Raw genomic sequence first — 15,788 nt, 5'->3', positions numbered from 1 at the left:
ACAGAGGCAATGGTTATCTTACCAAGGGAATCCAAGTAGTCACCCCAGAGAGGACAGGGCATCGGACAAAGGATGCACATCGGGTGCCCAATGGCCTACCAAGCCCTACAAAGGCAGATGGAACCACATGGCACTTTTTTTTTTTTGAAGTGAAGTAAATTTTATGGGATGCGGCCGATTGAGTAAAAGTGACCCAAAAGACAGGAGTAGGAAGGGTATATCCAACACATCACAAAACAGTCCAAGCTAACCTATCCACTCACGGAGTTGATGACGAGGAAAAATAGGTGATGAGGTAGTCATGTGATGAAGGAGGATGGTGGTGTGGTGACAACTGCCACCAGTGAAAACAACTTAGGATCCACTCAAGTGGTGATCTGCACAATGAGATGCAAAGTATGCTACATACTGAAGAATGCTCATGCAGCAAGTGCTACTTGGACAGTGTCCCTCATAGGAAAATTGTTCACTTCCCCAAGCACCCTAATACAAAGATGATGAAATCATGCAATGCAAAGGGTAAGGTACAACAGGGGGGAGAAGCCGATGTCGAAGACAAGGTGCTGAAGCCTGTAGAATACCAAGCAGGGTAGAAACCCCCTCTCAACCTGGATATGGATGCCGAAAAAGGAAGAGCCTGATGTCGGTCTTCATGTGGTGCTGAGAACCTTGAGGAATGAAAGAAGATGAACTGGACAAGCACCCCACTAGAAGAGCAAGGTAGAAGTAATCGCCATGATAGCATTGAGAGAGATGTTGCACGATCCGCCTCAAGAGGGAAAACCGCCATGCTAGAAAAAGAGCAAGCACTCTTAGGATGATGAAACCGTGAAAGGAATGGTGTGCATCCCCACGTCTCTAGCCCAGGTAGAACCAAAGCAATCTGCAAGTGGAGTACACTTGGGAATGGGCCCCAAAGTACCCACCAGGCATACGAGTAGTGTGCAAGGTGGATCCATATATAGGAATGGGCTGACTAGGCATGGGCATGGTAGCCACATGAGAAACCCAAGGAGGTGGGATAGGGACACGAGAAGCAAAGACTATGGAAATCCCTCCGTAGGTATAACCCAAGGAGAGTATGAAGACATACCATAAGCTAAGGATGGAAACCCCTGCGTATGAGTGGTCATGTGACATGTGAAGCTAGGGATAGTGAGGGGGATGCCCATTACAGTCGACCCAGGAGTTATGGATGTGCTCATTTGTTGAAAGGTGAGAAGCACTGTGTTAAAGGGTGGCATTCCCCCTAACGAAGTACCATGGAAAAGGAAAAGGTGCTAGGAGTGGAGATAAAAGATCCAACCCCTAGGGTGTGTGATGCAGATGTGGAGTGTAATCCAAGGTTTTGAAAAGATGATGAGAGGTTATCAAGGTTTGATATAGAAGAGGGTGGGATGGGAGGGAAGTGAGAAGTGTGTGTGATATGCTCAAATGAAATAGAAGATGTAGATGTACCTGAATTTCGTATGCTTCGTGAGCCCCCACTATTGAAGTTCACATATGCATAGCCATCTGGATCCTGTACCTCAAAAGAAGAAACAAGCAAGCGTTTTGATTCATGCAACACAAAAGAATTGTACAAACTTGGCATTGGACCCGGCTGAGATGATGAAGATGGATTGCCAGATGTTCAAAATGTCATTATGTCCTCCGTGATCGGAGAGGTGGCCAACCTCACCAACCGGTCGCGATGTGGTAGCAAAACTGGCAGGAGGGGTGTAAACATCACCGTACTTGTTACAATAGTACTCCTTAAAGTCCTCCTCTGTCATGTTAGTGATATCAGGTGAAGGTGGAGTGTCCTCCTCCTCACAGAGTCCATAATGCCGTCTCAGGCCCTTCAATGATGGAGAAGCTTGATAAGACATCACTGGAACCGGAGAAGAAGGTGTTTGGGATATACCAAGGCCCACCATATCCCACCTAAGAAACCACAACAAACCACTACAACTCCCTAAACTTTTATTGGACAATCCCCTAGGGCTATGCCTCTCACTTCTACCCATCTGCTCCTTCTGGCATAGTTGCCACTGGATAAGTGGCACATGGGCAATCTCAACAACCTTATCTTTCACTACCCCTAAAGGATTAGCTAATTGGTTTACTGGTTCCTCTCCCATTGCACTCTTTGCATTCATTCTAAGATCTTCCCTTGCACCCGACCCTAGGCACACTTTCCCACCTTGTCATGCTTTTCATTGGCAGCCACCTATTAATGGAAGAACACGATGGTAGCCATATCCTTGCTTATTCCTTCTTTAGTCTTCCATACATTCACTAATACACACACACTCATTGTAAACCTTTCATTTAGCTTTGCTTTTTTGTTTTGTTTTACTTTGGGGAATCTCATTGGTAACCTTTGTATTGCAAATTCTGATATCTTGTAGGGTTTTCTATTTCAGTGTAGGGCTAACGTACAAGTTTGAATCAATCCTTCCTTGGCTAAAGACATGGCATATGCACCGTTTCTTTCATGGTTTCATCTTTCCTAGGAGATTTACTCTTCTACCACCATGGAGGCTTCCCCTCCTAACACCGATCTTGCAATATTTCTTTTGATGCTATTAGGGCATCAACTTCTACCTTGCTCTTCTAGTCAAGATGCTTCACCCTCATCTTCATCTCTCATCATGGTTCTCGGCAAACACTGAGAGAGAAGAGGAACTCAAAACCACAAAAGAGCAAGATAATGAAACATTGAATCATACTATGTGAAGAAAAGTTGATACAGCACAATCGAAGCTCAGAACATGATTACATTGTCTTGTCTAAATCAGGCGGCAACACTATGGGGAATCTGCATGGTAAAGGGAGCAAAACGCAACCCTCCAAGCAGTGGGCTATCAAACTAATCACTAGAAGATAAAGGATATCTATCGAAGGAGTGAAGCGTAGTCCAATGATGTTGTCAAGGAAGAAGAAGATGATCACCACCTATCAAGGGAGCGAAACACAATCCTTTAACACCAAGAAATAAGCCATGCTATAAGACGCAAATGTCTAGATGTGTAGGAGCTATCAAACACAGGAAGAGCAACCCAGATGCTAACACTTGGATGAAGATGTTGACACCAAATGTGTGAAGTGTCCCCACATTGCAAACGCAAATGCCTAAGAAAAGCTGATACAACAGAACCAAAGCTCAAAAGATGACTACATTGTCCTATCTAAATCAGGTGGCAACACTATGGGGAATCTGCACAGTGAAGAGCAAAACACAGCCCTCCAAGCAGTGGGCTATCAAAGTAATCACTAGGAGGTAAAAGATAGTTGTCAAGGGAGCGAAGTGTAGCCCTTTGATGTTGTCAAGGAGGAAGAAGATGATCACCACCTATTGAGGGAGTAAAGCGCAGTCCTCTAACGCCAAGAGATGAGCCACATAGCAAAACACAAATGCCTGGATGTGTAGGAGCTATCAAACGTAGAGAGAGCAACCCAAATGTTGACATCTCGATGAAGATGCTGACACCAGATGTGTGGAGTGTCCCCACACTGCAAATGCAAATGCCTAAGAAAAGTTGTTACAACAGAGCCAAAGCTCAGAAGATGACTACATTGCCCTGTCTAAATCAGGTGGCAACACTATGGGGAATCTACGCGATGAAGGGAGCAAAACACAACCCTCTAGGCAATGGGCTATCAAAGTAATCACTAGAAGATGAAGGATAATTAACGAGGGACAAAGTGTAGTCCTCTGATGTTATCAAGGAGGAAAAAGATGATCACCACCTATCGAGGGAGCGAAGCGCAATCCTCTGGCGCCAAGAAATAAGCCATCCTGCAAAATGCAAATGCATGGATATGTAGGAGCTATCAAATGCAAGGAGAGCAACCTAGATCCTGACACCCGGATGAAGATGCTGACGCTAAATGTGTGGAGTGTCCTCACGCTGCAAACACAAATGCCTAGAAAGATGCGGATGACACCAATTGTGTGGAGACTGACGACTAGATGGAGAATGTTGATGCCAAGCTAGAGATTATGACACCAAGCTAGGAGAAGACCTCCAGACTGCCACATGCAAATGCTGAGTAACGCCTGAAAGAGGAGGGAGCTAATGCCAATGTCACGGATGTTGACGCCAGGTTGGGAGAGCTCCAAATGGAAAGCCTGATAATAAGAAACACAACATTTGAAGCAAAGGGTGAAGATGGTGTAAGCCAGCCACAAGCCTTGGACCACAATGTCTTCCTCAAGGGGTGTCAACAGCAAGGGAGAGGCTAGAGAGAAAAAAGAAGGATGTTAGTGGATGGAGAGAGTGTCAAATGAATGAAAAAGAAACGTATGGAATGAATGGAGAGGTGGCCTGTATATAGGCCTCAGCTATCTAGGGTGGTCTACCACTCAAAGAGCGCCCATTGATAAAGTGCCCAGAATGAGGGCACCAGCCTTTTTTGGGGCTCTCAATGTGAAACCATAACTCAGGTAGATACAAGGAAAAAGTGGTTTCTCAATACTCTTCTTCCTCTAGCCTCAATATCCAAGGTTCAGAGAGAGTTCCTACACTTCTTGGTATTCTACAGGTTTCAGCACTTGTCTTCGACATCAACCTCCCTGTCCTATTGTATCTTCCCTTTTTATTGCATAATCATCATCAATCAAGGGCACTTGGGCAAGTGAACAATTTTTTCATGATGGACACCATCCAAGTGGCACCACCTGTTGCATGCACATTCTCATCCTGTAGTGCACTACTCTATGCATCTCATTATGCAAAGCACACCTAGGCAGATCCTAAGATGTCTCCACCAATGGTTCTTTAACACCACATCACCATACTTCTTCACCCTGCATAGTTACTTAAGAGGTCGCAAACCATGTCTTCTCTTCAAACAACCCACCCCAAAAAAAAGAAGAAAGAAGTTCAATGTGATTCCATCCACCTTTGCAAATCCTCATAGGCTACTAGGCAGCTAACAAGCACTCTTTGTCCAATGCCTTGGTCTCTTTAGTGTGACCACTTGGACTCCCTTGGTAAGATAATCATTGTCTCTAGAGTCTATAGTCTTGGTAGGCCAGTAGGCAACTATCATGCACCCTTTGTCCAATATCTTAGTTGTTTTCGCACAGGATACCTTACGGAAAAATGGGCTTAAGCTTTTTCTCCAGTCCCTCTCGTTCCATTTCATTCCATACTAATTACTCTTTAAAACAGCCCCAAACATGTAAATTACCTGAAGTTTCATTAAAGGGGGGGAGCAATTCTAAAGAGTTTTTGTGTCCCACATGCAAAACCCTAATTTGGGAGAATATTCTACATCTATAAATAGACAAGCTGCCCACCATTCAGCCCCATCTTTGTCTTGAAGGTTTCAGCCACCATCAATCCTCTTCAGCTGGCTGTCCAGCCCCCGATGATTGCTGCTACATGGTCTACAACTATCACCCAGCCTCCCACAACTACCAGTGATCAGCTGCCATCATCTTTAGGCAGTTACATTGCTGCACTTACCAGTTTCAGCCCCAAAGATGACTATGTTCTGCTGTCCATCCATTTCCGGCATCACCCTGATTTGTGCTTGCATTTACAGCCAGTCATATCTGTGTTTTCGGCACTTTTATTCATCCACCTCTGCTCCAAGTGGTGGTCACTGCACTGGGGATCCATCTCCGGTGGACGATGCGCCTCCCTCAGCCCGCTCCCACAAGAGCCACAGGCTGTTGGACAGCTTTATTTACCCATCACCCACTCATTACTTCTCTAGCCTTCCACACTTTCATCAAGAGCTATTGCAACCTAAAGGAGCGGCATCCAAGTATTGGAGGTGCCACCCAGCCTGTTTGCTGCCCTTAAGAGCTGTCATCGTCAGTCTGAAGTTCTTGCCATCAGCGTAGAGGTCATCGCCTGCTGTCCTATAGTCTAGCCTTATTGATCTACCATGTTGCCATCATCTTTGGAGACAGCCTGCATTTTCCAAAGCCTTGGCAGCTGATGTCATTGTCTTCTTGATCATCTGTCTATTCACGGAGCTGCTATCTAGCCAGCATAACCCATATCTTTGAAGCCTGAAGTCATCTTTGACATCCCAGTAAACTGTGTTTTGCTCCTTCGACGGCTGCCCAAGTCATCAGCCTACACAGTGGACTGCTGCTTTTGCATTTGAGGATCCATCTCAAGTACGAAACACTCTTACAGCTGTTCTCAATGTCTCCCACCCCACTCCCAGCTCACCTCTGCCCAGGGCGGTCCTCTAGACACAGAGCTTCGAGGCCCCTTGTATCATCTTCATCTATATAAACCCTCACTTCATTTGAGTATTCATCACATAGTGTCTATCGTGTTGTCATACACATGCATTCCTTTGTGTTTGCCCTAGCATTTCTTTACATACCAAAGATGAGAAGCATTGATCTTGGCATCATCGACCAAATGAATGCAGATGAGACAACAAGAGTCAGTCACACCAAGTGCAGAGGTCTGCGAAAATTATCATCTTCATCTATATAAAACCTCGCTTCATTTGAGTATTCATCACATAGTGTTTATCGTGGTGTCATACACTTGTAATCCTTTGTGTTTGCCCTAGCATTTCTTTACATGCCAAAGATGAGCAGCATTCATCTTGGCATCATCGACCCAATGAATGCAGATGAGAGGACAAGAGTCAGTCACACCAAGTGCAAAGGTCTGCAAAAATGGCACCAGATGGGAGACACACTGCAACTGATTCCTTGTTGCCCCATTTTGATGGGGGTGACACCTAAAGTTCTAGCTTTGTCTACTGTATTCCAGTCCAACACACGTGACCTACTTTGAAAAGCAAAATTTCTAAAGTCCAAGTTTTTCAATGTAAGCATTCTGGAACATACTGGTGCGTACACAATTTATGGCACACAGGTAGAAGAGCTTTTGTGATAACAGGAGAATATGAGACACGTAACATTGGGACAGTCAGCGTATGAACACCAAAATACAGCCCAAATAACAGCTTACATATACTGTGGCCTTTACATGTGTGGAATACAGACAGGGATGATAATTTCCAATAAATTGATCGATCCAGAAGAAGAGAGCACCTCAGCCAGGTGATCTTTCAATCCTAATTTATCACTAAATCTTAGTTTGTGACAGTGAGAAGTATAATGGATGCATCGTGTCAGCCATCAGCCATCACAGGAGAGTACATATCCCTAGCACTTCAATTTCATGCCATTTCCACATCATAATAACAATAATTGACATTGCCTATCCACAATCTGATTAGAGCCAACCTTTATTGCAGTAAAGGTATGTACTCGGACAATAAATTCAAAGAACGTGATCTACCAATCGGAAAATTGAGTCAATCACGCAGCAATGAGTGCACAAACGGGCAAAATTATGCCACAATAGCGTGGCAAAGGATCATATAGATACCTTCTCTGGGAGAAAGATGCCATTTCTTTGTGAAAACCTGCCAACGAGTCGCTGTCTGAAGCACGTCTGCAGCCTGGAGAGAGAATGAGACGATGCAAAGTCATGCAGCCAGCAAATGGAGCCTCCATAGGTGCAGCAGACAACCGGAAAGCCCCCATCATGGAAGCCATATCCGCACAGAGGCTGGAGGAACCCTGAAACATATCCAACTACCTCTCTCTCTCTCTCTCTCTCTCTCTCTCTCTCTCTGTGGCTCTCGCCTTCTTCTTCTCTCAAACAGCCTCTGAAGAAGCGGCTCACGAATCGGGAGGCTCAGGCAATGATTCCATGGAAGCTTCCATTCAAGCTCCCATTTACTTATACAGATATTTCCCCTTTTCTTTAGAGATTTTGTTTTTCTCTCTCCAAAGGGACACCACACGCAGTCTCTCTCCCCGCGTCGGGGCTCGTCCCCCCCGGCAGAGAGGAAAATCGAGCAAAATGCAAAAGTGTCTTATCTGAAGCGGGTGATACAAAGCATGTCCGGATTCTAGCTGCGATTCAAATCCGCCTTAATACTGTGTGCCTGATTCCGCCACGCTTTCCACGTCACGCCAATTTGCAAAAGAAACCTGAAGCTACATAATACCTACGTCCCAAACTTTAGCTTCAAAAAGAATATTTCAGTTGCACGTTCGAATCCCATATTACTAGCAAAATGTGGTTTTGGGAGGTCACCACTTCCACAACAATACAACCACGACAATGGACATCCTTCACTGAGAGGCATATGAAGAGAGTTGAAATCGGCGTAGCAGTGGTCACAGCTTCCATAAAAAGAATTAATCATGATTAAGACTATCAAAGTAATCTTTGTTCAACGTATACAGGCCGATGACCATAATAGGACAAAAGTGATCAAGGGGTGAATGAAGAACTTTCTTTGTCTACAAGTGTTGTTAGCAATTGATGATATCTTCAATAAGATTTTGAATCTTATTTTTATGAAATTTACTTGGTATTGCATTGATGATGATAGGACTAGTGGGGTAGCTATTATTGTGAACAATAGAGTTTCATCGCTTGTTTCTCATTTATGTAAAGATCTTGAGAATCATCAAATGACTGCCCATATCAACTTAGAAGAAAATTTTGCAACCATTTCTATCTATGTTGTCAACAGTGCTATTAGCTAATATAATATTTGGAACTCTCTCCTAAACCTCTAGTGCCCTATTATCCTATATAGGAATTTAAACAAGGCTCTAATAGTTGTAAGTAAGGAAATAGACACTTGCAATAATTGCAAAGTTTTTCAAGTCCTTATTGATGTTAGCAACTATAGTGGGTTTGCATGGGCCAATACTCAACAAGGGAAAATTCTGACAAATGCAAGGTTCGATAGAGCTTATATATTCACTAGTTTGCTATCGAGCTTTATAAATGTCTAGTGCAAAGTTTAGTAAACCATATTTATTTAATTGTCTCTCTCTCTATCTACGATAAGACTACTAAATCATGGTGATTTCACATAGATCCCTCTTTATTAAAGATTAACATTGTTAGGAATGAGGTGGTCTTTCCAAGAAATTCCTAGCTAGCCCAAGCATGATGCCATGCTATTAGAAATGCCTAGGAGCTCATAAGAAAAACTAAAAATTATAGCATCGTTAAAAGAAGAAATGAAAGGGATGCCAATTATGCTCTTTGCCTCTAGTACGAGATTATGATAGATCAAGGAAAATCCATTTGTTGCAAGAGGACCTTAGACAAGCTAAGTTAGAACTTCGAGATGCAAAAGCCTGAAGCCAATAATACCCATATTTCCATTGGGATTTGGTGGCCAAGAAAAGTGCATAAACCTACCGAAGAGATGTTTGCTCTCATTCATAAGAAGAAGAAGAATATACAATTTCTTGCCTCCTTAAGTTAGATAGGATAATATTGAGAATATTTTTGTGGCTAAAGAGTACTTTGCAAATGTGTTCAGTTCCACTACCCATCATAACCCACAAACTCCTCAAGCCAAAGCTCACGTTGCTAGAATTAGAAAGAAGGTGATATCCAAGTCCTTGTAGACACTTTAGATGAGAACCTCACAAAGCTAAAAATCAGTTATACCTTATATTCTTAGATTGAATGAAAAAGACAATCCTTGATGGCCTCTCTAATGAATTCTACAAAGAACTCAATGATTTCCTTGTGTGACCCCTACTTTTTCCCTAAAAGAAGCTATGAGGTTTGGTTCCCTCCTTATTAACATTAATAAAGGGGCTATTAGATTAATTCACAAAAGGAATGGAAAAGGTAATCCAGGGGGGAAAGCAAGAAGCGAATTTTTTGAGCAAGTTTTTTTTTTAACAGCCCTTTTATTCTTATTCCACATAGTTCACTTATTCCAACCTTACATGTACCCACCTCCGCTTTCACTTCCACTACTACCACTGCCACTGCCACTACCGTCACTTGCTCTACTACCACCACCACCATCATTGCCTTCACCACCACCTTCACTCACTCACTCACTCACTCACTCACTCACACACACACACACACTCTCTCTCTCTCTCCATGTAAGTAGCTCATTCTCTCTATGTCTCTTTCTCTCTCCCAACCCAAAAATAATTTGTGCTAGCATTCTGGATTGATAGAATTTGTATTATACTATATTACGAAAGGTGTATCAACAAATAGTTCTCTCTCTCTCTCTCTCTCTCTCTCTCTCTCTCTCATGCTTGCAATATGGAAACATTTGTATAAGCACTCCAAATCTATAGAACGTGTATTACATTGGATTGTGATATGAGTTGCAATGAATAGTTCTCTCTTTACTGATAGCTAGCTCTCTCTCTCTCTCTCTCTCTCTCTCTCTCTCTCTCTCTCTCTCTCTCTCTCTCTCTCTCTCTCTCTCTCTCATGCTTGCAATATGGAAACATTTGTATAAGCACTCCAAATCTATAGAACGTGTATTACATTGGATTGTGATATGAGTTGCAATGAATAGTTCTCTCTCTCTCTCTCTCTCTCTCTCTCTCTCTCTCTCTCTCTCTCTCTCTCTCTCTCTCTCTCTCTTGGTGCGCAGATCGGTCGCAGATAGCTCACGTAGTGAATCCTTGAAGGTCCCCAAGAACAATGAACTCTACCTTTTTGCACAAAAAACAATGTAAAAGCATGCACGACAAGAGGCAAGAGACAAATTGGGTTCAATCTCCCCCATGCCTTGTGTGAGCGCTTCACAAAGCATGCATTTAATGTATATTTCCAATCTTCATGCTCAATAATAGCCCAATTACAAAAATATGACAAGCTTTTGGCTTTTGAGTTTGCTTTCTACAAAAATAGGAAAATAAAGCTAATGGACGATGCCCATAGAGTCTGGCACACCCAATCTCAATGTCCAAATAGAAATAACATATCCAGGTGCATAGGCACATACAAAATAATAATCAATAATCGATGTCTCAATAGACATAACAAAATATAGGCGTGGCGCCTATCAAAATATAGTCCAAAGGTCGAATACCCGCTAGACTCCAATGCTTTCCTCCGCCACTGCTGCTATCTCTACACATCAACTGAAGCATTCACAATCGTTAGTAAAATAATACAATTAAACCGACAAAAGTGAATACCTAGCAGTCTTCAGCTACATAAATAAATCAACTGGTTAGAAATAAATCCTAACCTTAATTTATTACGAGTGCGCACTCTAAACTCATAAACGTTTATTAATTTAATATGCATTTTGCGGAATCACCCGCTATGGAATCACCCATGTACACACTAAATTAATGAAACGCCCGAAAAGGACAGGCGTCCCCATCAACTTCTCGCACAAAGAATCCTCTTTGTGTATGAGCCCCGGTCATCTAAGTTTACGGAATCCACCGTAAAACCTCACGGAATCCACCGTGGAATATGCCTCCTGGCATCATACCCCCGGGGTGGGATAGCAATTGACCTCAATTGCTATTAGCTCAATATGGAGCTAACAGAGTGGGGAAAGCATTTAAGTCTCTAGCGTGCATCCATTGTGCTTCCTCTACAGGATGGTTCTTAAATTTTACTAGATATCTAGAATACCTTCGGCCAGTTCTAGTCATCATGTAGTCAGTGTCTATGATGGCTTCTAGTTCAAGTATTTCGGTTTCTTTCTCTAATAAAGGTGGGTTTTCATAAACAGGGTGGATAGGTAATTGGCCTCTAAATGGTCTCAATAAACTAATGTGAAATGTATTATGAATTTTCCAATGAGATGGCAATTCTAACTTGAATGCATTATCATTAATCTTATGAATGATTCTAAATGGTCCATAGAATCTAGGAGCTAATTTGACAACTGGATGTCTATCTACACTTTGCAGTCTACGCTTTTCTATTCTAAGCCAAACATAATCATCAACTTTGAAATTCATAGCTTGTCTTTTCTTGTTGGCTTGTTTGGTATATGATTGTTGGGCTTTAGCAATCATATCCTTAACTTCATCAAAAATATTGTTATGCATAGTGGCAATATCATCAGCACTGTGAATTCTATTAGACAAAGATGCAACAGGTGTAGATAATCTATATCCATAAATAACTTCAAAAGGTGCTTTCTTTGTAGATGTGTGTGGTGTATTGTTATATGCAAATTGTAATAAATGCAAATGAGTATCCCATGTCTGAGGTTTAGAGATAGTGTATGCACATAAAAGATCTAGAATGGTGCTATTGGTGGCTTCTGTTTGTCCATTTGTTTCTGGATGAAATGCAGATGAGAAATCAATCTTTGTGTCTAGATTTGCAAACAGTGTAATCCAAAAATTATTACAAAATCTAGAATCTCGATCTGAAATAATCACTTTTGGCAATCCATGGTTAGTAAAAACAGTTTTCAAAAATAATTGTGCTGCTTGTGATGCTGTTAAAGTTTTCTTACATGCAATGAAATATGCTTGCTTACTAAATCTATCTATAATTGTCCAAATCATGTCATGGTTAGATTTAGTATTTGGTAAACCAGTAATGAAATCCATAGAAATATGTTCCCAAGGTTTAGATGGAATAGACAAAGGCATTAATAATCCATACTGTTTACCATGATGTCTCTTTATTCTTTGACAAATCAAACATTCAGAAACGAAATTAGATACATCTGCATCCATATGCGACCAATAAAAATCTTCAGTTAACATGCGTAATGTAGATATGATACCTCTATGACCTTGATATGGGGGACAATGAATTTCATTCAAAACAAAAGATCAGAATGGAATAGTAACACACAGTCTCTTTTCAAAGAACATAAATCCATCATTATATGATAATGAATCAACAGGAATGAAATTATTTTGAACTAAATTTTGCCAATTAGAATGAAAAGTAATATCCTGGTGATATGTGTCTTTCATAGCAATCAAAGAATCAAAAGATATGATAGAAATATTATGAATTGCAGGTCTTCTACTCAATGCATCAGCAACTACATTTTCTTTTCCAGGTTGGTATTGAATGATAGGATGAAAACTTTGAATGAAGGAAGCCCATTTGATATGACAGTCAGAAATTTGAGGTTGGCTAAGTAAATGTCTAATGCTTTGCTGGTCGGTCTTTATCATGAATTCTGAACCCATTAAATAATGCTTCCATTGTTTTAATGCTTGTACAACTGCTAATAGTTCTTTGTCATAAGTGGAATATTTGAGCTCAGAGCGTTTCAGCTTAGAACTAGAATATGCTATTGGATGGTTGTCTTGCATTAATACGGCTCCTATTCCTGATCCGCTAGCATCGGTCACAACTAGAAAGAATGGTCTATTAAAGTCAGGTAACTGTAAAACAGGGGCATTAGTTAATGCACATTTCAATAAATCGAAGGATTTCTGCTGAGTTTCAGTCCATTGATAAACAATTCCTTTCTTAAGAAGTTTGGTTAATGGTAAAGCAAGTAATGAAAAATTACGTACAAACTTCCTATAGAAACTAGCAAGACCAAGGAATGAGCGTAATTCATGTACATTTTTAGGAATAGGCCAATGTAATATTGCATCAATTTTCTTAGGATCAACTTTAATTCCTTCTTTTGATACAATATGACCTAAATATTCTATTTATGTCTTAAAGAATTCACTCTTGTCAGGATTTGCAAACAATTGATTTTCTTTCAGTAATTGAAAAACTAATGATAAATTCTCATAATGCTCTTTTTCACTTTGACTGAACACCAAAATATCATCAAAGAAAACAATCACACAATATTGATATTTCAGAAAGATACGGTTCATCATTCTACTGAAAGTAGCAGGTGCATTAGTTAATTCGAATGGCATGACTAAGAATTCGTAATGGCCAAACTGTGTCCTGAATGCGGTCTTAAATATGTCGGATCTATCTAGCCTCACCTGATGATATCCAGACTTAAGGCCAATTTTACTAAATATAGAAGATCCTTGCAGTTTGTCCATAAGGTCATCAACTCTAGGTATAGGATACCTATTCTTTACAGTGATCTTATTTAATGCTCGGTAATCAATACACATATGATAGGTATTATTCTTTTTCTTGACTAAGAGTACAGGTGCACCAAATGGGGAACTGCTAGGTCGAATTAGGCCTCTATTTAGTAATTCTTCAACTTGACTCTGGATTTCTTTTTGCTCTGTTTGATTGTGCCTATATGGTGCTTTGCAAGGTGGTTGTGTGCCAGGAATTAAATCAATCTTATGGTCTTCTGGACGTGAAGGTGGTAAACCTGGTGGTAGGTCTTCTGCAAAACAATCCTTAAAATATGCAAGAAATTCCTTATGCCTAGGGTGCATATGATTTTCCTTTGCGTGCAATTTATTCACCCAAATGAGATATGATTTAGTATTCTTGCGTAGTGCACGTTTTGCTTGAGTATGCGAAAGTAGTGGAAAAATATGAGATGCATGCATACCATATAATGTAATAGATTTTCCTTGAAAATTAATATTCATTGTGTGTGTGGAATAATCTATATTTGGATTATGCTGGTGTCTCCATGGCATTCCTAGAATAATGTCGCTTGACTGTAATGGGACTACTAAGAAATTTCTTCTTTCAATGTATGCACCAATTTGAATTTCTAAATCTTGTACTTCTTGTGTGCCATGTACCTAGTGCCTAAAAATGCAGCTTTTATGCGATAATGCGTAGGTACAGTATGCAATTTTAATTCCTTTACTAATTTTGCTGAAATAAAGTCATGGGTACTACCGTCATCATGCAAAATAGTTCTTTCCTTTCCATGCACCATACATTTCGTAGTCAACAATGAATGTGGAGTAGGCATACCTGGTAAAGTGTCGGAAGTAGTAGTAGGATCATCCTCATCTTTAGTAAAATCCGGCATATCCTCATGTTCGTCTTCGTCCATGGCTCCATGGTAATTGATATGTGCTGGTGGCTTCTTTGAATGACAATTTGCTGCGAGATGCCCTGGCTGGTGACACTTGTAGCATACTATTGGCTTGGCTTTGGTTACATTATTTGCAATGGCTGGAAGTCTGGGTACATTTGGATTTGCTTGTGGAATAGGCTTAGGATTTGGATTGACAGTGGATGGTAATGCAGGTGGTTTAGGCCAATTCTTGCAGAAAAATGGTGATGAAAAATGACCTGGATTAAACCTTCTAAAATTGGAATTGAATTGTTTAGATCCATAATTACCGTTGGCTTGGAATTGCTGTGGTCGTCTGTCTCTTCCGCGTAACTTATCTTCAGTGTCGTGAGCTAAGGAGATGGCGTCTTCAAGGGTAGCAGGCTTGAACATGTTCACTTCAGCGTAGTAATGTCCAAGAAGTTCAGACATATACTTCCGCTTATGTGTCATCTGTGGTACGTCTTCAAGTATGCGTAGCTGTAGGAGTGCATTCCAAAAACGCTCTGTATACTGTGGAATAGGCTCACGATCTCGCTGTTGAAGTAAATCCCATTGCTTGATAGCCTTCTCATGAAATCGCGGTGGAAGGAAATTCTGCATGAACTTCTTCTTGAAATCGTCCCACGTAGCAGGACATTCTATGCTCTTGCGGACTACAGTCCACCAAAGTGATGCTCTGTCTATCAGATGATTAGTAACACACTTGATTTTATCTTTTTCGGGATAAGTTTCCTCATGGAAATAGTCATCAAACTGGCTAATGAATGATAAAATAGTCTTTCCTTCTCGTATACCATTGAAAGTGCGAAACTTGAAACTTCGTTTACTTATCTTGGATTCCTTGCGAATGGTTTGTGCTTCAAGAGTGGCGTCGATGGTACGTCGAATCAAATCTTCAGCTTGAGGTTTTTCTTTATCGGTAGACGCTCTTTGTAATTTTGTCAATTGCGCTTGCAATGCTTGCCTAGCCCTTCGCTCTTCTTCCAATTGTAGCATGATTAGATCCAGCTTTTGTTCCATGGTAGACTCAGGTAGGTCGTCTTCAGCCATAGGATCATCCA

General features: G+C 41.1%; 1 protein-coding gene across 1 annotated transcript in view; it reads right to left on the bottom strand.

Annotated features, from left to right (window-relative positions):
- LOC148016245 (ACT domain-containing protein ACR11-like) overlaps positions 1-7,817 on the bottom strand; it is a 64,350-nt gene extending 56,533 nt beyond the window's left edge. Inside the window, exon 1 of the mRNA XM_087664114.1 lies at positions 7,365-7,817. Within this exon, the coding sequence (XP_087520240.1) occupies positions 7,365-7,567 (203 nt within the window). The 5' untranslated portion in view covers positions 7,568-7,817. The remainder of the gene's footprint in view (positions 1-7,364) is intronic.
- Positions 7,818-15,788: the final 7,971 nt, after the last annotated feature.

This window comes from Lygodium microphyllum, chromosome 23 (genome assembly GCF_053477565.2).
Source record: "Lygodium microphyllum isolate KBCC chromosome 23, Lygodium_microphyllum_v1.1.10, whole genome shotgun sequence".
NCBI lineage: Eukaryota > Viridiplantae > Streptophyta > Polypodiopsida > Schizaeales > Lygodiaceae > Lygodium > Lygodium microphyllum.
Note: the sequence above shows the minus strand (reverse complement) of the source record. Positions and strands in the feature narration are given on the sequence as shown.